General features: G+C 35.7%; 1 protein-coding gene and 1 pseudogene across 1 annotated transcript; both read right to left on the bottom strand.

The window, feature by feature from the left end:
* Nucleotides 1-959: 959 nt before the first annotated feature.
* Nucleotides 960-3249, bottom strand: LOC111373755 (annotated as a pseudogene).
* An 18138-nt stretch (nt 3250-21387) lies between these two features.
* LOC111373754 (probable LRR receptor-like serine/threonine-protein kinase At3g47570) lies at nt 21388-22768 on the bottom strand. Its single transcript, XM_022996318.1, has 2 exons — nt 21589-22768; nt 21388-21452 (listed from the first exon to the last, which is right to left on the bottom strand). The coding sequence occupies exons 1-2, from the start codon at nt 22766-22768 to the stop codon at nt 21388-21390; spliced, it is 1245 nt and encodes a 414-aa protein (XP_022852086.1).
* Nucleotides 22769-24172: the final 1404 nt, after the last annotated feature.

The raw sequence follows: 24172 nt of genomic DNA, 5'->3' as shown, positions 1-24172 counted from the left end.
TTTTTCAAAAAATATATCCTAATTTGGGTCACAAAATCTAACGTCTAAACCCCACGAACATTAGTTGTTGAACTCAGCTCGATTTAGCCCGGGCCTAAGGGTCAAGAAAAAATTTAGCTTGGCAATTAAAGCTTGTGGGGTTCAAGAGCCCATATTATTTTCCATATTTGATTACCTTACTTTTTATCATGTATTTGATTTTCTGTAGTTTCTTTAAATTTTGGCTAAAAAGAAAAAGAAAAGTTGAAAAGCTCAAGCGCAAGCCTAGCTCGGCTCGTGATGGGTATGCCCTTGGTCAATCAGCCAATCCCTCTCATCTAATGGGAAGCTCGGCTTGGCCCATTGGTGGCCATACTCATAAATAAAATTGAGATGGAGTTAGTGCAATATGAACACTCAAATAAAGTGAAATGGAAGAATAGGCCGGCAAAAGAGCTTAAAATGAAGGAACTCTATAAATGAATACTTTTTGTATGAATAACTTTTTGAAACTGTAATGCTCATCGATTCCCGTGGTGCTTATAAAATGCTTGACTCAATAATATTGAAAAAGATAAATGACTAGAAATAAGTCTTCTGTTGCAAGTACATATATCATATGTTAGGTAAGTTGAAATAGACATGATCAAAGAAAAGAAAACAAGATGTTTGTCAATTGTCTTGTATAATTGAGTTCTGTCCGATTTTCTCTTCTCGCATACAGTAAAAAAGCTGATATTTTACCCTTCCCATATGGGTACAATGCAAAAAAGAAAAATCATTTATTCAAGGCAATGGCCCTTCTTTTGGTGACTTAATTTACATCTATTTTCAAACAGTTTTTAAGAACTAATTGTACAGGAGCTTAATAATCAAGCTCACAGCTAATATCTTCCAAGAACTGCTTCTTAACTTTACAGATACTATGAAAATGTTTGAATTTACTTATTCATAATATTTAGTTTTCTTACGAAGATATTTCAGCATATCAACTAGACAGCTGCAATAGCAGGTATTTTTTCTCTTAACTTCTGTGTTAGATCTACGTGGACCTTCATCACTCCTGTCGCCGGTCCACTAAGGCAAACTTTTATGATAAAAGCAAACTTTTACGATAAAATCCTCAATATGAACAAGCTCCAGTTCTCCACCACCCGTTCCGCCTAGATAAGATCTAATCTATGATTATTTGGATATTCAGTAAGTTATGTTGAGACTTTAATATAATCAAAATAGAAACACCAAATGGATCATAAGCATTTGTATAACTTTTTTGTTTGTAAAATACAAATAACAATCTAAGTGAACAGTAAAGTAACGATCCTTGATTCAACATTCAAGCTAAATAAGTAAAAGTTGATCTCTAAGAAAATAATCAGTTCTTGTTTTTCTGCAATTGAAATCTTTTCCCCTAGAGACAGAACTTGGCATTTGTAAAGAACCCACCTTCAGATTGATAAAAATGAACTTAGCCTGTCTAGTTTTGTTTTGCAGCAGTACTTATGCAGGAAAAACACTCCCCCCAAGCACACGCCTCTTTTTCTGTAAACTTTGCACAATTAATCTTAATCTTTAGATATCTGTTGCAAAATACAACAACCTTTAACATCGGACTTCTCGGTACCCAACCTTCAGTATTATTTTCATATTTTGTTCTTTTTACATAACTCTATCCACTTTTTTTTGCTCCAACCTCCCAAATTCAAGAGTGAGGCTCCGCCACTGGCTGTGCTACTTATTTTGATATGGTCAGACTAATTAGTTCTGCTAGCTGAAGTCAATTTCGACATGCTTGCCCTGGCTATCTGAATAAAGCTAAGGAAATTCACAAAATTCCATTCAATTATAGGAATCTCAAAAGACAGAAGGAAAAATATGGTGATATTTCAATCCCGGGGACATCCTCAATTCAGTGAAAATACTTATGATGCAATTATGCATTACAACCTGCTTTCTTTTATTGCAATGTATTCTTTTAGTCTCTCAACAACGTATATTATCCCCTAGAAACTGAAAAAAATATTTCAAATTTAGGGAGAGTTCTTCCATTACCTTCTCTACATTTTCTTCATTCAACTAGAGACCAGTTTCCATGTCAAGTATCTGTTCTACTGCTTCTATTTCAGGGATCTTATCACACAGTCGAGTTTCAATCCCCACTTTCAGGGTCACCGTTGAACTTGGGCAAGACCCACAAGCTCCTTGGAGCATTAATACTACAACAAGACCATCAATCTCATGTAGAACCACATTCCCTCCATCAGCCATTAGGCCAGGCCTCACATCATCCAATAACTTCTCAGCATTATCCTCGGTGGCAATACACAAACTGGTAACCACAGTGCCTAAAGTCATCAGAAAGTTCAACATTAATGCTATGCATAAATCAAAGTATGATGTGTGGTGGCATTTAGGAAAACCACGAATACACAAACAAAGACTAAAAACCATCTAATTTTTTGTTGATTCTAAACAACACCAGAAAACTGGACAACAAGACTCCTTAATTCGTAAAGAATACCAAGAACTAGTGAAGAATTGAGAAAACTCAAATTTATGGACAATTGTCCTATAGCCAATCATGGGCAGTTTTATTTTTGTAATGCAATCAAAATTCTTGTGCTAGAACAAAATCTTTAAGTAACCAAAATAACTAAATTCACAAAAACTCCAGAAACAATTCACTTACCATGAAAACATTACAGAATGACCGAGACTGGAATAAAAATTTCTTATTGCCTGAGGATGGTCCTGAAGGGCACTTATGTCCACGTTTTATAGGCAGCATCTAAGTAGCCGTAGAATTGAACCAACTTCTCTCAATTTATCGATAAAGCAATGAACATAGCATAAAGGAAAAATTCGTGTGCACCCACAAACAGCTATAGCTTATACAGATTATGCTTAAGGTTGCACGCATAAGGTTGATAATGACTTGAAAGAAGAACAGTTATACTATTCAGGAATATATACAATCAGTTTACCTGCATTATTTCTTAGTCGGCGAGCTTGACTGAGTTTAAGGAAGTGTCTACTCCGAAATTGGTCTCTATCAAATGAGCTCTGTTTGGATGAAAAGAACTGTTTTCCGAAATGGGATTCTAAGAAATCTGCAGAAGATTATAATCCAATTGAAAACACACTACAAAAATGGAAATCAAATTACACAGTTTCATACTGGGTGAAAAAGGCATTACAACTTACCTGAAGGAGATACAGATAGGAAGGTGTGACCAGTTCACATGAAGAATTTAATCTTAAAGGGAGTTTGAGAAGATGGATTTGTGTTGGAAGTGCACCCATTGTGCACTTTTTTTCCTTAGTTTTTAGTAAATTATGAGAATTCCCATGTCAGTCGGGTGAATGTTTCATTGAGTGGTGAATGAGATTTGAAGGTTTTTTCCTTGCACCCAAACCAAACTCAACTTCATCTCTAATTTATTTATTTACGGCTATTTACATCCACAGTTTTTATATATACATCCACCTTTAAAAATAAAAATTTATTATATTTTAAATCCTTTATAAATTTACTTAAATGGACATAAAGCCATAAAACAGAACATTTCCCCGGAGTATTACCAATGCTATAATCATGTTCGTGATATGGCGCCTCCGAACAATCTCCCATGCACCTGATGTGATTCACAAGTAGCTCTGCCTGCTCTGGTGTCAAAGCCGCTGAGACAAATGAAAAATGCCTGGATAGCGGAGATTGGGTACTGATAGTCCATTGTGAAAACGTCCTTTCCCACTTTTCCAAATTGTAGAATAACGTCCTCTTGCTCTTGCCCACTGGCTCCATTCTCAACCAAAGCAACCAGCTGAAAGTTTTTCACAGAAGCAACCGTTACACGTCCATTGAAGTTCAGACACCAGAATTGGAGTTGTTCATGTCATCTAGGATTCTTGTTTTTCAAAATTAGCGTATCATCTTTCAATGTTGAAAATCCAGATCGAAAACTGTCTGTCGAACGGTGGAAGTTGATTTTGATCTAAAGGAGTAATTAAAAAATAAGAAATTCGGCCATGTTAGACATTCTTTATCTAAATATGTATGTGATGTTTTTCTAATGGCAATTTCAGATGTAAGCATACCATGAAGATGTGATTGAAGCAAACCAATTATAGTCCAAACATGATGAGCAAATGTTACTCTTACTTTCTCTAGTATAGTGGTTTGCCTTTGATGAATTGAGTTTTATGAATAAGAAAGATAAAATTTCTAATAAACACTGTCAACATGGTTAAGTGAATAATATATGTAATTTAATGTTAAATCAGTTTAACTTTATTCTTATTTTATTTATTTGGTTTAAAAGAGTTTATGGTTTTATGGATTGTGTGAATCTATAGTGTTAGGGTCTTAGGAATGTATTTAAAGTGGGATGAATATATAAAATTCATGTGGATATATAGTATTTAAATTAATGAATTTGAAGGACAATATTGAAATATGGCGTGGATGCAAATAGTGTTTTTTAAAAAAATTTAAAATTTTATTAGGGATGAACTTACTGTGGGATGTATATATAAAAAGTGTGGATGTAAATAGCGGTACCCTTTATTTATTACTTTTTTTCGTACAATGTAATTATTTTTTACAGTGCATATACTACATTTGGCATATAGAAGCCAATGCATGCACATTCAGGGGCGGAGCCAGGAATTACTATTACGGTGGGCTAAAAATTTTAAAATTTTAATGTACGACTAAAATTTATATTTAATAAGAGAAATTCATAATATAAGTTCCCTATTGAAGTTGTACTCGGCGATATTTTATAGCATAAAATTCATCTATAATAGAATCTAGATCTAAATTCATACTAAATTCTCGTTCAATGTTTAGTGTTAAACAGTCAGCAAGAATTATTAAATTATAAAATTCCCAAACAACTCAGAAAAAGTCAGATTATATCGTTATTAAATTATATAATTTCCAAACAATTTACACCCAACGATACATTTCAAGTGATTTCAAGAATATCCAAAACAATTGCGAAAGATTAAAATTCCAAAATACAAGATTTAAGTTTCCCTCTTTACCTTAAAAAATAAAACTGCGTCCACCAATCTCCACCACAAGCTAACTTCAAAAACTTGATATGTGCCCAAAACAATCTACAAATTTCAAATCTGTATGCGATTACTCAATTTTTTTCATCAATCACCCAATTACTAGTAAAACCTAGCACGAACAACTGAAAAAATATTTAAATAGTTGTACATAAAACAAGTAATTATTCTCAAAAAATTATTCAAAATACACCAGTTACCAAATAAACTAATTATTCTCCAAAGAAACATCATTCCACTTTGAATCCTATATAAAAAAAGGGCTTTAGTAAAACTAATTATTCAAAATACACAAAATTACCAATTTAATTTTAACATTCAGATTTGAAAAAAGAAAGGATCACGGATGGGACTCACTGTCACTCACTACAGTTAGTAGGGCACAGGCCGATAGTGAGTCGGCAATTGGTGGTTCTGTTTGGCGCGGCTACGGGCAGGGGCAAAGTGAAAAGATTTAGGGATTTTGATTTTTGATTTTTGGGAATTATTTGAATTGGTTTTGCAAAGGAAAACGAGAATGGCCGAATGGAAAAGAAAGGGGATTATACGTGAACGGTCAGAATAAGAAAATGGGTAATAGATTGACTAATGGGTATTATTATTGAGCCTAAAATTATATAGAATTAGTGGGCTATAGATTAAAGGTTTTTTTTTTTGGGTGGGCTAGCCCACTAAATTTATTTGTTGATGGGCTAATGTGTCTAATTGAATACAATTCAAAAAAAAAAAAAAAAAAAAATTGTTGCATCTAGGCCTTGGTGACAGTTGGCTACAGCCCACCATTGAATCCGCCGCTGTGCACATTAATGTTTCCTCTTTAATGTATGTGTGTGTAGCCCTGGGCTGATGGATTTGGCTTAGGTTTCTATTGGGACATTGTGGGTGAAGATGCCGTGGAAGCAGTGTATGATTTCTTTCAAGGTACGGATATTCCAAGATTTTACTCTTTCTCCTATGTGGTTCTTATACCTAAGATAGCTTTCCGTTCGAGCTTTAACAAATTCAGACCAATCAGTTTATGCTCAATAATGTACAAGGTATGTTCGAAAATTTTGGTAAAGAGAATAGCTTTAATAATACTAAGAATTATTTCTATAGAGCAAGGTGCTTTTATCCCGGGGAGAACTATCTTTGATAATATTACTCTATCTCAAGAGATGATTCATTACCTTCACAAGCTGGTACAAGGTGGAAATGTAGTGCTTAAAGTGGATATTGCCAAAGCATATGATAGCATTGATTGGGACTTTCTCCTGCATCTATTGAGATCCTTTGGTTTTTCTCCTAAGATTTGGAATCTGGTAAGAAGTGTGTTACTACTCGGTGTTCTGTGATGATGAATGGAACTATGAAGGGTTTTTTCAAAGGCGGAAGAGGACTAAGAGAAGGGGATTCCCGATCCCCATATCTCTTTATCGTTGTTGAATAAGTCTTATCCAGAATGTTGAGAGCTAATTATGAAGATGGAAGCATAAGATATTTTTCTTTACCAAGAAGGGCTCCCCTAATTTCTCATATGCTGTACGCGGATGACATTGTGATATTTGTGAATGGTGGGAAAAAATCTTTAAGAGCTATTAAGGAAGTATTCCGAAAATATGAAGAATGGTCAGGACATGCTGTAAGTGTTGATAAAACATTCATCCTTTTCTCGAAACAAATCACCGTGTCAAGAAGAGGGATGCTATTATGAATCACTGGATTTACAGAAGGTAAATTCCCTTTCAAATATTTAGGGGTTCCCATAATCATAGGAAGATTGAGAGCTCGAGACCTTGAGGAAGTGGTAGGAAAAATTCGTATGAGATTGGCATGTTGGCAAAGTAGGGTCTTATCCAAAGGGGATAGACTGTTACCTCTGAGACATGTCCTTACTAGCATCTCTCTTCACCTACTTTCTTGCATTAAAGCCCCTACTTTGGTTATAAAAGTCATCAATAGAGTCTTTAGTGATTTCTTCTGGGGATATGCGGATGGAAAGCCTAAGAGGAAATGGGTGGCATGGGACAAAGGAGGTGCTGGTGATGTGATCCAGGAGCTGCAAGCAACCAAATCAAGTCCAACGTCAAGCCCGGGGAAAGATCCGTTGAAATTCGAAGGTGGATCTATGACACGAGTGAGGACAAAGCGAGTGAAAGAGGCGATGGGATTACTCGTTAAGATAACCATCGATTAAATCGTGCTCGGGACTCAAAATGGGCAAGTTTTGTGTTCGGCTCGAAAGCCGAAACCAATTGGATCTATGCGTTACAAGCAGTCGAAGGAGAGAGTGGATCGCAACACCATGCGACTGCACAGTGTTAATGGCGTGCGGTCACACCACCCTAGGCAGGGAATCTTGAGGCCACATTTTTATTACCATGCGGCTGCACGAGTGATAACCATGCGATCGCATGGTTGCTTTCTGGACGCGTTTTTTAATTTTTCGCAAATTTTCCCATATTTGATAGAATATTATATTTACTTGGTTTCCTACCATAATTAGGAGATTATGCACGTTTTTATCTAGTTTCTTAGACCTAGTATAAATATTCTTTATTTTCAATTGTAAGAACCTTTTGACATTATTCATAATTTGAGAGGCTGTATTGTTTTCAACTCTTGTTCTCCAATTGAAAAATTCAAGAACTTATCAAGATTCAATCTTGTGGCATTCAAATCAACCGGGTGAGATTCCACATTTTTGTGTAATTAAGAGGTCCGCACATCGTCGGCGATTCGGGTTGCTTGGTTCCAAATCTATTGAATTTAATCCAAAACCTTGCTTTGGCTTTCTTGGGAAGATTTCAATCTTGTTCATGGATTCCGTTGCATTTGCCTACACGGGTTCACATCAGTTGGTATTAGAACTTGGCTCCAATCCAAGGTTATATCCCTTTTTAATTCTCGTTGAGTCAGTTATTCCTTTTTCCTATTGTTCTTCGTGTTCTTCGAGCCAGTCAGTAATTTAAAGTCTTTGATCCAAAAAAATTCCAAAAAAATTCAAAAGTTATTTTTGGATTCAATTTGCATCCAAATCAACTTCTTTTTGTCGCGTTAGAGTTGTTTTTTATTTTTCTATCCCAAGAGTTAAAAAAAAAAGTTTACCGGTCATCTGTACGGTACTGTTCATCAGTACACAGTAAAAAAATTCGAGTTTAAAAAAAAGTTATTATTATTATTGTTATTGATCTTGGGGAAAATTTACCGACTTTCTTTAGTCCACTTTATTATCGTATGTCCAGTTAAATTCTCAGTCAGTAGTTTCTTTTCTTAGTTTGTGTTCTTGAGTCAGTCTTTAATTGTTTAGTCCAAATTGCCAGTCAGAATTAAATTTCTTCGTCTTGTAGTCTCACTCACGCCGGTTTGAATTCCACGTGGTTAATTTTCTTGATTGAGTTCCAAGATTGTTCTTTTGGGGACTTGGTGAAAGCAACGAGTTGAAAAAGGTAGAGTGGTGAGACCAATTGAGGGAAAAAGCCGTATTGAGCGAAATTTCGAGTGAAAACTTGTGAGGTAAAAAAAAAAAAATAGTAATTTAGATTTAGGATGTTTGACAGGGAAGGATCAAATTTAGGAAGGATTGATGATCTGATTTCCATGCTAGCAGACTCAGTGTGGAGGATTGAGTGGATATGTGTAGATATGAGAGATCGGATGGATAGACAGGATGCATGGGGGGAAAGGCAAAATTCATTGCCTGCTAATACCCGAAGAGGTGGTCTTAATGCACGGAGGCAAGGTAGGCGGGAACCTATGATGGAGGAACTTAGTGAATTTGAGGTTGATAGTGAATTGGATGAGGATGCGATAGTGGATATGGATATTGGAAGGGGTAGAAATAGAGGAATTAGACCAGACAGGAGAGGTAGGAATCTTGTGGAGACGAGGTGGATCAAAACTTGAGTAACATTAAATGATCATTCCTTCCTTCAAAGGTAGGAGTGATCCAGAGGCCTACTTGGACTGGGTAAAGAAAATTGAGTTAATCTTTGATTGCCACAATTACTCGGGGGGAGAAGAAGGTGAAAATTGCAGTTCTTGAATTCACGAATTATGCAATCACTTGGTGGGATCAGGTGGTGACTTTGAGGCGGAGAAGTGGAGAGCGACCTATCAATATATGGGAGGAATTGAAAACTATAATGTGGAAGAGGTTTGTACCTACTCTCTACTACCGGGAGCTTTATTAAAGATTGCAAAATTTATATCAAGGCTCCAGGAGTGTGGAAGATTACCATAAGAAGATGGAGACACTAAAGATTAGGGCAAATGTGGAGGAGGATAGTGAAGGTACCATGGCTCGATTTTTGCGTGGATTGAACAGGGACATTGCAAAGACAGTGGAATTGCAACACTATGTGGAAATTGAAGACATGTTACATGTGGCAATGATGGTAGAAAGGTAGTTGAAGCTAAAAGGAACAACAAGGCACCAATCTGGATCTTCGGGTTCTAATCCTTCTTGGAAACCGAAGTGCGAAAATAACAAAGGAGATGGGACTACTGCAAGAGAAAGTGCTGAGGTAAGGAAGAGGGTGCTAACAAGCCTATACCAAAGGGAGAGTCACAGCCATCATGAAGTTGGGACATCAAATGTTTTCCATGCTTGGAAGCAGGGCACATTGCTTCTCAATGCCCAAACAAGAAGACAATGATTCTACGAGACAGCGGGGAAGTGGAAACTGAAAGGGAAAGTGAATATGCAGACATGCCAGGATTGGAAGATGTTGATGAGGAAGATATAATTGAGTATGCAGTTAACAGTAAGTTGTTGGTCACAAGGCGAGCTCTTAGTGCTCAAATCAAAGCGGACGAATTGGAGCAATAGCGAGAAAACATATTTCACATGCGGTGTCATGTTAATGGCAAGGTATATAGTGTGATAATTGATGGCGACAGTTTTACCAATGTGGCTAGCACTAATATGGTGGAAAAATTAGGTTTAACACTATTAAAACATCCTAGACCTTCTAAGTTACAATGGTTAAATGAATGTGGGAAGGTCAAGGTGACAAAAATGGTGTTGATTAATTTTTTCATTGGTAGATATCAAGATGAGGTAATGTGTGATGTTGTACCTATGCATGCGAGGCATATTTTGTTGGGAAGACCATGGCAGTACGATAGGAAAGCAATGCATGATGGGTATAGGAATAAGTATAGCTTTGTGAAAGATGGGAGGTCTATCTCTGTTGCGCCATTAACACCGGCACAAGTGTATGAGGACAAAGTCCAACTGAAAAATGAAGAAGAAGCGAGAGTGAAAGAGTTAGAGAAACAAAGAGAAAATAGTGAGGTGGCCAATAGAGAGGAAAAGAGAGCGGGGCCACATGAAAGAAAAGAAAGATAGTCTTCCGAGAGGAGAGAAAAGCCGAAACAAAATTTCTTTGTGAGAAGGAGTGAGTTGAAAAAGGCAATAGTTGAGAGACAACAAATGATATTGTTGGTTTATAAGGAGTCACTCCTCAACTTTGAGGAGCATAACACAGCTCTCCCTAGTTTGGCTATTTCTTTGTTGCAGGAATTTGACAATGTATTTCTGGAGGACGTGCCTACTGGGTTACCACCCATTAGAGGAATTGAGCATCAGATTGATCTCATACCTGGCGCTGTCATTCCGAACTGACCGAATTATCGGAGTAATCCAGAGGAGACAAAGGAGTTTCAGAGGCAAGTTGAGGAATTGATGAGCAAGGGATATGTAAGGGAAAGCATGAGTCCATGTGCAGTACCTGTGTTGCGGTGCCAAAGAAAGATGGGTCTTGGAGAATGTGCGTGGATTGCGAGCCATCGACAACATCACGGTAAAGTATCGTCACCCAATTCCTAGGCTAGATGATATGCTAGATAAGTTACATGGTGCATGCATGTTTAGTGAAATTGACCTTAAAAGTGGATATCATCAAATTCGCCTAAGGGAGGGTGATGAATGGAAAACGACTTTTAAAACTAAATATGGGTTGTATGAATGGTTAGTCATGCCGTTTGGACTCACAAATGCACCAAGCACTTTTATGCCATTAATGAATTATTTTTTGCATGCTTTCATTGGAAAATTTGTTGTAGTTTATCTTGACGATATTTTAATCTATAGCATGAGTCTTGATGAGCATGTGGAACATCTAAAATATGTGTTTGTAGTTTTGAGAAATGAACAACTTTATGCCAGTTTTAAAAAGTGTATATTTTACATGGATAGAGTTGTATTATTAGGCATTGTGGTAAGTGCTAACAATGTAGAGGTAGATGAAGAGAAAATAAAAGCTATTAAGGATTGGCCAACACCTAAAAACATAATCGAGGTTCGAAGTTTTCATGGATTTGCTAGTTTTTATAGGCGTTTTGTTAGAGATTTTAGAACAATCACCACACCCTTAACTGAAATTGTCAAGAAAAATATAGGATTTCAATGGAGGCTAGAGCAAGAACATGCATTCAACACTATCAAAGATTGTTTGTGTAAAGCACCGATTTTAGCACTTCCTAACTTTGATAAAACTTTCGAGATTGAGTGTGATGCATTAGGAATAGGTATAGGAGTAGTCTTAATGCAGGATAAGAGACGTATAGCATACTTTAGTGAAAAGCTAAGTGGTGTGGCTCTCAATTATCCTACATACGACAAGGGACTCTATTCACTTGTTCGAGCTTTGGAAACATGATAGCATTACCTATGGCCAAAGGAGTTTGTAATTTATTTAGATTAGGAGTCACTGAAACATTTGTTGGGTCAAGGTAAGTTGAACAAACAACATGCACGCTAGATGAAATTCATCGAAACTTTTTCATATGTCGTCCGTTACAAACAAGGTAAGGAAAATGTAGTAGTAGATGCATTGTCGCGCAGGTATGTGCTTCTAACTACTTTAAGTGCAAAATTGCTTGGTTTTGAGTATATTAAGGACATACATGTTAATGATTATGATTTTTCCGACATTTACAATTTATGTCACAGGGGGGCTATAGATAAATTCTTTAAGCATAAGGGGTATTTGTTTCGGGAGAATAAATTATACATTCCTAATTGCTCTATGCGTGAACTACTAGTTAGGGAAGCACATAGTGGGGGACTTATGGGTCACTTTGGGGTAGTAAAGACTTTAGAGATATTGACTGAACATTTTTATTGGCCTAAAATGAAAGTTGATGTGGAAAGGGTTTGTAGTCGATACATAATAAGTAAACAGGCCAAATCTAGGGTCTTACCTCATGGACTGCATACACCTTTGCCAGTACCGAGTGAGTCTTGGGTAGATATTTCAATGGACTTTGTGTTAGGTTTGGCCAGGACTAAAAAGGGGCGAGATTCAACTTTTGTAGTGGTAGATAGGTTTAGTAAAACGACATATTTCATTCCATGTCACAAAACAGATGATACCACTAACATTGCAAACTAGTTCTTTAAAGAAATTGTACACTTGCATGGAGTACCTAAGAGTATAGTGTCAGATGGAGATGTTAAGTTCCTTAGTCGCTTTTGGAGGGTCTTGTGGAATAAGTTAGGCATGAAATTACTATTTTCTACAACTTGTCATCAACAAACAGATGGCCAAACTGAAGTAGTAAATAGGACCATGACATAACTTTTGCTCACTGTAGCTAATAAGAGTTTGAAGAATTGGGAAGAATGGTTACCTTTCATCGAATTTGCATATAATAGGGCTACACACTCTACTACGTCATTTTCTCCTTTTGAAATTGTTTGCAGTTTTAATCCTATAACTCCTATGGGTTTAATACCTTTGCCTGTTAATGAAAGAGGTAGCTTGGATGGGAAAAGAAAGGCCGAGTTGGTGAAGTCACTCCATGAAAAGGTACGGGAGCGAATTGAGAAGAAAAACAAGCACTATGCAGAGCAAGCAAATAAGGGCAGGAAAGTTGTCACATTCGAACCACGAGATTGGGTTCGGGTGCACTTCAGAAAGGAGCGGTTCCCAGAACAGAGAAAATCAAAGTTGTTGCCACAAGGAGATGGGTCGTTTCAAGTAGTTGAGAAGATCAATGACAACGCATACAAATTGGATCTTCCAGGTGAGAATAACATTTCAGCAACTTTTAATGTATCTGATCTTTCTCTCTTTGATGCAGGTTTAGATTCAACGATGAATCCTTTCGAAGAGGGAGGGGATGATATAATCCAGGAGCTGCAAGCAACCAAATCAAGTCCAACATCAAGCTCGGGGAAAGATCCATTGAAAGTCGAAGGTGGACCTCTGACACGAGCGAGGACAAAGCGAGTTGGCAATGGGATTACTCGTCGAGACAACCATCGACGAAACCATGTTCAGGACTCAAAATGGGACAAGTTTCATGTTTGGGTCGAAAGTCGAAACCAATTGGATCAATGCGTTACAAGCAGTCAAAGGAGAGAGTGGACCGCAACACCATGCGACTGCACAGTGTTAATGACGTGCGGTCGCACCACCCTAGGCAGGGAATCCTGAGGCTACATTTTTATTACCATACGACCACACGAGTTATAACCATGCGACCGCATGGTTGCTTTCTGGACGCATTTTTAAATTTGTAGCGAATTTTCCCATATTTGATAGAATATTATATTTACTTGGTTTCCTACCATAATTAGGAGATTATGCACGTTTTTATCTAGTTTCTTAGACCTAGTATAAATACTTTCTTTATTTTCAATTGTAAGAACCTTTTGACATTATTCATAATTTGAGAGGCTATATTACTTTCAACTCTTGTTCTACAATTGAACAATTCAAGAACTTATCAAGATTCAATCTTGTGGCGTTCAAATCAACCGAGTGAGATTCCATATTTTTGTGTAATCAAGAGGTTCGCACATCGTCGGCAATTCGAGTTGCTTAGTTCCAGATCTAATGAATTTAATCCAAAACCTTGCTTTGACTTTCTTGGGAAGATTTCAATCTTGTTCGTGGGTTTCGTAGCGTTTGCCTACACGGGTTTACATCAGCTGGGCTTCGTAGTCTACATGAAGTGCAATTATCCTTACATATGAAATTTACTTGGAAAATCTTGATTGAAACATCTCTTTGGTCAAATTTTTTTAGGGCAAAATATGTCAAAGATAAACACATATCTCAAGCGGATGCTAGTAAAGGGTCAAGATTCAGGAAGATGGTTCTGAGGTGCATGCCAAATGTTTTCAAACAATTTAGATGACCTGAAAGTTCTTGTTAAATTGGAAAAAAAAATGAGACAGGTAAAGACAAACTGATTTGGACTGAAAGCTTAGAAGGAAATTTCTTGCAAAGAATGCTTGGGAAGCTGCTAGATGTCAGGGCAGATATCACAGTGGCATGATTGGATTTGGCAGCCAACCCTACCAAAGAAGATTTCATTAAATATGTTGTTGGCCATAAAATGAGGTCTCTCAATTGATGACAAAATTCGACAAGCAGGTATCCCCATTATATCAAAGTGTATGTGTTGTTCTTAGGGGGATATGGGGATCAAGATCATGTATTGGCCTTGGGTGACATTGCTTAACAAATTTGGCAGAAGGCTTCAATTTTACTGGGAATTCAATGTATGCAGGCTCGAGGATGGAGAGAGCGTGTAGAGATCTGGTTCCAAAGAGCAAAACAAATATCACATAAAGGTATTCTAGTGGGTATTTTTCCTAGTATAATTTGTTGGTATTTATGGTTGTGGCGATGTTCAGCCAAGATGGAAGGCAAGAGGGAATCTATAGAAGCTACTTGGAGGAAAATTAAAGTTTGGATCCTTTGGGTGGGACTAAAACTAAAAGAAGCAAGACCATTTAACAGAAGAGATGAATGGGTGTTGAGAGAGCTTAATATACCAGAAAAGCCAACTAAAAGGAAAAAATTAAAGTAGTGAGATGGCAACATCCAGTGGAGGGGTGGTGCAAACTCAATACGGATGGGTGTTGCTTGGGCAATTCTGGAATATGTGATGTTGGAGGTGTTATTCGAAATGAGAGGGGTGATATTCTCATAGCCTTTGCTAAGAAACTTGGTGAGGGTACTAACAATGGTGCTGAGCTATTGGCATTATTATATGGGCTTCGACATGCTAAAAAGATGGGGATTAACCATCTTCAAGTGGAGCTAGACTCATTGACTATCATTAATTGGTTAAGGAGGAAGGTTTGTGGTATTTGGCATTTAGAGGATTACTCGGAAGAAATACAATACCTGCTATCTATAATCACGTGTAGAGTTCAACACATATATCGCGAGGGTAATTCGGTAGCTGATATCCTATCGAAACCAGGAGCGTCTTGTGTTTCACAGATCTGGATGGACTCTATCACATTCCCTTAATTTTCGAGGTTTTCCTCCGTGTAGTTTGTCTTTAAACCTTACAATGTTGTTTTAGATAACCAGGAGTTTGGTTTACTTTGATTTGGATGGTGAATTTTAAATCTTATGTAACTACGGTATTCCTTCACCACGAGTAAGGGTTTATCAATAAAAAAAAAATATTCGTTAAAAAAAAGTGTGTGTCTTTTTGTGTACTTACAACTAAATTTTGAATTTAACCACATTCAATGTTTTTTTCCTATATGTATTATGACATAATACAAGTTATAAAAATATAAAATACTCTATAAATTAATAACCCCTCTAAAATAATAATTTTCTCTATTCCAACATTATTATTTTATAGAAGTTTTACTCTACACATATAATACAAAGACACATATTAGTTGAATTTAGAGTTTGGCCTTTACTTTCCCAAACTATTTGAACTCAACTCGATCTGGACTCGACTAGCTAGTTGAGTTCAGTTTCATTAAAGATTTAACTGGTTGCCGAGTCTAACTATAATACCAAATTTTAATTTGATTTTAAGATTATATTTTTATATTCAATCATTTAAATGAATAATTAGATTAATTTATATGAATTTAAATTTAAATTTAAATACTATTGTAACCGAAGAAGAAAGCATGTGAAGCAAGAAAATTTACTCTATATATATATTTTTGTGAAGCAGAATAGGAACAAGATTGGAGCGAGGCACGACCAGTGAATCAGGTTTGATTCAATTATGTCACTGTGGATCGAATCTTTCAATTCCATCCGTAGAATTTCCATTAGTACTTGAGTCAGATCTATTTTTATTGGAAAATGCTCCTTTGCTAGAAGAATGGCTGACAGAGACCTTAACACTCACACACAGCCACTTGGCCCCGCATGAATAAACAATTGGGAGGAAGAGGTGGTCCCACCCCCAAATGTGTGTATCGATCAGGCCCTCTGTCATGCATTTTTTGGCAGAGGAGCATGGTCCATTTTTATTGGAATGGGATCGAATTGGATATTGTTGAATTGGATTTCCAACCGGACACCATGTTATTTTCAACAAATTGAATTAACGACGATCTTGTTATAGATTTATTGTCAATTCCTACGAAGAGTATGTCTGAAAAAGCTTACATTTTAATTCAAGTTGGTCAAATGTATTTTTTATTCACACATTTCATAGAAACCACAACTTATTATTCACATATTATATGGAACCCACAACTTAATATATTAGCAAAACCAATCAAGCAATAAAGTAACGTGGATGTCAAAAATTGTGTTTGTGACAATTTTATATTAATAAATGGAAATCACGCTACAGTTACAAATTTTGTGATTGCCCGGCATGAAAAAGTGTATGTGCTCAAATTGTATGGAGTAATGTTGATGCAATGACCTTTTGCTCTAGAGTTGCTGTAGATTGCAGTAACTTTATTGATGCACTGGCCTTTTGTAATATATGGTTTTAACTTAATTTAAGCAAAAAGTTGCCTTTACTTTTTAAAAAATATATGGCGTAAAAAATGTGAAGCCTTACATAGTAGGTAGAGTGGTTGAAAAACTGATCAAGGGTGTCTGTATGTATCAAGAAATTTTTTTGAATGAAACATAGAATTCTCTACACTTTTGTATCTCGGTTTTTTACCTTCTAGTAGTATCAACAGAAGAAGAACTCTTCTCCATTCAAAAACTCACATGGTATCAGAGTTTTTATGTTCTAAAGGGTCTGAGAAAATATTTTTCATGGCAACAACAAGTATTTCTTTGGTTGCACCTTCTTTTTGCACCTCCCGTTTTCATCGGAGAAAGTTATGATTTTTGGCAATAAAGATGAAAGCTTTCTTGATGGCTTATAATCTATGGAAAACAGTAGAAAAGGGTTTTTGAGCCTACAAAAGAGGAACAAGATCAAACTATAGTACAAATCGACAGCAAAAAGAAGAGTTCGTCAAAAACTATAAAACTCTTTCTTTCATCCATTCTGCTGTATTTGAGAACATTTTTCCAAGAATTGTTGCTGCAACTACAGCAAAAAAGGCATGGGATTTGTTACAAGTGGAGTATTAAGGCACAGAAAGAGTTAAAATAGTAAAGCTGCAAATGTTGAGGAGAGAATTTGAGATGTTAAAGATAACTGAAGCACATTCTGTTAGGGAGTACTCTTCAAAACTCATAGAAGTTGTGAACAAGATGAAGCTTCATGGAGAAAAAATTTCTGATCAAAGTGTAATTGAAAAGATCTTGATTAGTTTGCCTGAAAAGTTTGAATAAAAAAAATTTGTTATTGAAGAATCGAAGTACCTTAGCAAGTTGACGGTGACAAAGGTTATTGGGTCTCTACAAGCGTATGAACAAAGAACTAGTAAAAGAAATGGGGAGTCTCTTGAAGAAGTTTTCAAGTGACAAAGTAAATATATTTCGTACAAGAAACCAACGTGTAAGGAACCAACTTCCTGAAAAAGATAACAAAGGTAAATGTGTTGAGGCTACCATAAAAGAAGTTGACTAAAGAGGAAGATATCCACCTTGCAAAATTTACAATAGACCAAATCACTTGGAAAAGAATTGTTGGCACAAAAGCAAGAAGCAATGCAGGTTCTCTAAAAATTTTGGGCACACTGAAAAGTACTGCAAGGTAAAACAAAATAAAAAAACTCTACAAAGCCAAGAAGTAAACGAGTTCAACCAGCTCATTTTACTGGCAAGAAGAAGAAAAACACTTGTTTATGACTTCACAACAATCACAACCATAAATGAACACATATTGGTATTTTGACAATAAAATGTCAGGTAATCAAATATGGAAAATAAAATGGGCTCTCAAACCCCAGGAGCTTTGATTGCCAAACTCAATTTTGCTCCACCCTTAGGCACGTGTGGGTTAAGTCGAGCTGAGCTCGGCAACTAAAGCTCATTGGGTTCAAGATCAAATCTTTTTTTTTTTGTATTTAATTACATCCATGGATTGGGCTCCCACAAGCTATCATGTCAAGCCGACAAGTTGTTTGAGCTCATTTCTACCCCTGTTATGAATGACAAACTAATGAATTCTTAAATGATTTTAGCAATTAAACTGAATTACGATTTATGCATTTCCATTTTCCATTTCTGTAGGAAATTTTTTTTTTGACTAATAGTACAAGCTTTAATTGATGTATCTCTGTGGACAATGTTGAAACACAACATACTTAAATAAACCAATATTCACACAACACAAGCAATTCTCGTGTCACCCTCCAGTCAATATCCAAGAAACTCACCACAAACAATGTTCAATAAAACAAATGAATCTCTAATTTGACCGTATAGCCTACAAAGTGGCAAAGTCCCAAATTAATTGAAATTTAACACAAAATGCCAAAATCCTAGGGGCAAAAATCTTGAGTGAATTGTTTCAAAAATCACTAAACTTATACTAATGTGATCTAAGAGCCAAGTCAGACGAAGGCAAGTGCGGAATGAGACCTGTTGATAATCAAAGGCGAACCGATGATGCGATCGAGGGCAAAGCAAGTGAAACAAGTGATGAAATTGTTCGTTTAAGAAACCATTGATGGGATGACATTTGGGACGCAAAAAGAGGCAACTTTCATGTTCGGGTCGAGAACCGAATCAAATTGGATCAATTCAATACAAGCGGACGAAGACGGAGGTCGAATTTATAACAATGCAACTTCATGGTTATAATTCGGTGCGGCCGCATGGACCCATGCAGGGACTTCTCGAGGGGCAACATTTTCTACCTTGCAACTGCATGGTACAAAAATTCTGCAAACTTTCCTTTTTCCGATTTTTCCATATTTTACAAGATTTTATTCTTTTCCATATTTTTGTGATCTTGGACAATTATGCACGAAATTCTACTAGATCTTTAGGGTTTTTGGCAATTAGTATAAATAGGAACTATCTCCTTAATTGTTATTTTTACAACACAACTTTAGACAATTAATTTGAGAGAATTTCAATAGAGAGACTTTTGTGCTTTCTTCTTCAATATTCATTGATCAATTGAACTTATCAAGGATCTTAATTCTTGTGGCGTTCTACAACTCAGGTGCGGGTCTTAGATTATGTAATCAAGGGGTCCTTCGAGCAACGATCCCGCTGGGTTTGTTGGTTCATTAATTTGGGGTTCAAACTCTAAACCTATAAATTGGCTTTTATGGGTTTTTGGAACAATCTAGTTGTGGGTTTCGTAGTCAATACAGCTATGAGGTTCGCGTCAGTTGGTATCATAGCAATGGTTCCAATTAACAGGTTATATCCTTTCGTTTTTTTCTTCGCTGAGTCTAGTTTCTTAATTTTCCGCATTTTGTTAATTTTCCTTTCTTCGTTGTTTGTGTTATTGTTATTCGAGTCTTAGTTCTCATTTTTTGTTGTTTATCTTGTCTTTCTTCTTTTTTTTTTTAGTCATTGATTTGTTGGTAGTTAATTAGCTTTTATAGTTCTAGTTTACAAAAAAGAAAAAAGAAAAAAGAAAAGAAAAAGTCGAGAGAAAGGAAAAAAAAAAGCCGAAAAAAAAAGAAAGAAGAGAAACATTATATTGTTATTTGTCCAACTGCTACCAACATATTCTATTTCAATTTTCGAGTTAGATTTGACATTGAGTCAATTTCCTTGAAATTCTTTAGTCTCCATTGAATTAGTCAAGTCACATTATTGTTTTCTATTAATTTTTGTCTCCTACTTAAACTTCTTATTTCCTTTACAAATTCTTGAGTCTTTTTGGTTTTACACTTTTTGATTCACATTTGGGTTGGAATTCTACGGGTTTTTAAATCCTTTAAATTCATTATTGATCTTTGAAACTCTTAGAAGAAAGCATTGAGTGGTAAAATGTAGAGTGTCCACGTCCACCTCGCCAAACATTGTCCCTGGCCGGAGCTTCTTGACTGGATCACCTTCTCCAAACTGAAGTTGCTCTTCTTGTAATTGTTTTGTGGACACGTGGGGCATAATTAGCCAATTATACGACCAAATATGTAGTTAATTTCTGTTTTAGTTGGGGAAGGCAGAAGGCTGCATAATTATTGCAGCCACAGGAGCAAAGGTTTTCAAACAAAAAATTCAACCATATGGTGAGCGATCTTGCAAGTGATTGAAGTGATTTATCCTTTTCGACCATACGGTGATTGCTGGCATTGCTGATGGTGGTGGTGATGTCGGATGTGGTAGCGAAAATGGTGATGGGAATATCAGAAACTGAAATGGGGAAGTTTGAAGAATTTTCCATTCTTAGGGTAGTAGATTTGATATTGGGAGGAGGGTGTTAAATAGTTTTTATACGTTAGTGGTTTTGTCTAGTGACGGCAGTAAGGAGTTGCCGGAGAAGAAAGGGAGCAACTGATTTGAAATTTACATTTTTTTTTGTTTAATATTATTTTAAGAATAATGTTGTTTATCATCATGATGATAAATCAGCAGTGATGTGGCAGTGTATTCGGAGTAATGAGATTAGGTTGTTTAATTCCATCTCCTCTTTTTTTCTCTCATGTAAATTAAACTGCTCAATCTTATTACTCCACACACATTGCCACATTACTGTTGATTTATCATCATGATTAGTACCAAAACATTTTCTTACACCTCAAATTCTAAACGTTGTCTAATTATGGATTTTGGGGCCACAAAATAACTACAACACACTGCAACACAACAATGGAAGCCAACAAAGTTTTAAAATCTTCAGTATGATAGCCAAGTTTCCTGCAATAGCAACATATAATAAGCTTTAGAGATTAATATTGAAATAGAATAGATTTTGTTTAAATAATCATTTTTGTGTGTGTGTGTTCTCATTAAGAACCAAACCTTTTTGTCTTGTTCCACCTCGATTGTGCTTTAACAAAATTAAGTTTTAATCTTTTTGAGCCTTGTTAGAACATCTTTAGCACTGAGCCTCTCCTCGGGCAAATCAGTCGTGCATTCTAGTGCTAGTTCCATGATTAATGTGAAGCAGCTCTCCTTAGCTTAAATATTATCTTCAACAGCATTCACTAAATCGACGTCAACTATCTGCACTATCATGTTTGGGAATGACTCAAGCACCCATTTTCTCATTGTGAACTCTCCGACAAACATATCATCTGTTGGCTTCTTCTTGGTAAATGTTTCTATCAGCTGATACTAATCCATTTGATCCATACTCTACAAAATTGGAATGTGTGATCAAATTAGCTAGTGAAATGTTAAATGATGGATGAATAAATAAGAACTATTAAGTAATGCATGGTTACACTGTTAGCATTCGAAAATACACAAGTAGATGATGGAAACCATTTACCTGGAGCCATATATCCAATGGTGCCCAACGTCTTGGTAATTGAAATTCTTTGGTCTTTAGTGAAAAGCTTAGCAATGCCAAGGTCAGCAACATGGGCAACCATATCTTCATCTAAAAGTATGTTGTTGGGCTTCAAATCACAATGGACAATCGAAGAGGGATACCCATGATGTAGATACTCTAGCGCAGATGCCACATCTATCATTATTTTCAATCTTTGAGCTAAATTTAGGAAATAGTTGCTTGAAGAAAGCCATTTGGTAAGGTTTCCATTAGGCATATATTCCAGAACTAAGGCTTTGAGATCAAGGTTAGAGCAACTACTAATTGCTTTGACAAGATTTCTGTGACGAATGTTGCAAATTATTTGGCACTCAGTATGAAAACTTTGGTTTGTATATTCCAAATCTATATTAAAAACCTTAATAGCATCAATCATTCCGTTTGAAAATATTCCCTTGTACACTGAAGCAATACTGCCTTTGCCAATCAGATTCTCTTCACCAAATTTATTGGTAGCATTTAGAACTTCATAATATGAAACCCTCTTGACGGTCATAGGGGAAGTAGATGGAATTGGAAAAGGTGTATTCCTACTATAACATCTTATTAAATAAACCACGGTAATGGCTAGAATAAATACTACGGCAATTGATGGTAAAATATACTTCAAAACTCTAGTTTTGTTTGATATTCTAGTTGTATTATCTTTGCATGGCTTGACCTTAAATTGAGATGCTCCACACAATTCTCTATTGCCTATGAAAAAATCTGACGTGAAGTTCTTAAAAGGCCCTCCATTTGGAATTTCACCAGTGAGTTCATTGAATGAAACATTGAAATACTCGAGGTACTTGAGTTTCTCCATTGACTTGGGGATTACACCATCGAGTTTGTTCTTTGATAAATCCAATCTATTCAATGAAATCAGATTTCCCAACGATTCAGGTATAGGACCATGTAATTGATTGTTTGATAATGTTAGATTTTCCAAATTCTGAAGTTGCCCAATAGTGCTTGGAATATCACCTGAGAATCGATATCCTGATAGAGATAACCCTATTATGTTCTTCATGTTGCCAATTTCTGGTGTCAGCGACCCATTCAACAAATTATGAGCCAAACTCAAAATCAGAATTTCCTTGTTATTCCATAGTGTCGATGGGATAGTGGAAGTCATTGAGTTGTAAGCCAAATAAATTTCTCGTAAAGATGTAAGATTTCCTAAACACTTTGGCAACTGTTGAGAAAGTTGATTATTTCTCAAATCAAGATAATACAGATGTAACAAATTGCAAAGGTTGGCAGATACTGACCCTGTAGTTTATTGAGACTGAGTATCAGCTTTTGCAATTTTCTTAATTGACCCAATGTGTCAGGAATTCTTCCGGTCAATTCATTGCTTCCAATGTTTAACCAATACAAGTTGCTCAAATTACCAATTTCAGGTATTTGACCGTGAAGACTGTTATTGAACATAGACAATTCCTTTAAATTTGATAAATTGCCAATTGAAGGCGGAATTATACCTGTAGTGTGATGTTTGTCAACAGAAAATAATGAATACCAAAAGTACTAATGAGTTGTAGATAGGTACCTGTTAAGATATTAGAATCCAAGTATAAATATTGAAGTGCTAATGAGTTTCCGATTTCATATGGAATGCTTCCTGTAAATACAGTTTAGGCTATTAGGTAAAATATTTAAAATTTCATATCAACTAATAATACTAAAATTGTAAAGATTAAATATAATCAAAATATAAAATTCAAATATATTGTTAAAATAAGAATGATTCTAGAATGACAAATGTAAAAGTTAATTAAGAATATTTAATTATTTAGTAGACAAGGTGATGCACGCGATAGGAACAATATACAATAATAAAGAATAAACCTAAAAGGGTGTTAATTCTTAAAATGTCTGTGAATGTAGGAAATCAATAATTGGTTGATCCACAATCGAATGCAAAATAATTGATCTAGGTCCACAATCTGTTAATTCCATAGAAAAGCATTTCATGTGAAAAAAATAGTAAAATATAAACTCTCACAATTTTTATAATGTTTTAATCGAAATACTCCAAAGTACAAAGCTCATCTTTGCTGCTAACAGAGAAACACCAAATCATTAATCATAATAAAATTAAATCCTAGGTCCTTAAACTACCAAAATAAAAAAATTAATCCAATTAAAAATGAAAAGATTATAAAATACTGACTAAACATTATAATGAGGCTAGCCGCTAGCGGTATCCTTCTTCATCCCATGTTGATTGGGTACATAGGATTTTATGTTTGTATTTCTGGTAATTAATGAAAATGGACCTTGGTGCATGATCGCCATACTTTATGGTTTTTACGCCTAGCCGATTTAGGCTCGTAAAAGCATAAAGCTAGGTCTTGACACTTAGCCATGCTTTACACTTTTTAAAATATTGAATTAAATATATAAAATAAATGTAGGAGATCTAGATACGAACCCATGAAACCATTGCGTCTCAAATCTATATATACAAGTACTAATAGGTTTCCAATTTCATTTGGAAAATTTTGTGTCAATCCATTTAAACATATAGAATTTG

This window comes from Olea europaea, unplaced genomic scaffold (genome assembly GCF_002742605.1).
Source record: "Olea europaea var. sylvestris unplaced genomic scaffold, O_europaea_v1 scaffold116, whole genome shotgun sequence".
Taxonomy (NCBI): domain Eukaryota; kingdom Viridiplantae; phylum Streptophyta; class Magnoliopsida; order Lamiales; family Oleaceae; genus Olea; species Olea europaea.
Note: the sequence above shows the minus strand (reverse complement) of the source record. Positions and strands in the feature narration are given on the sequence as shown.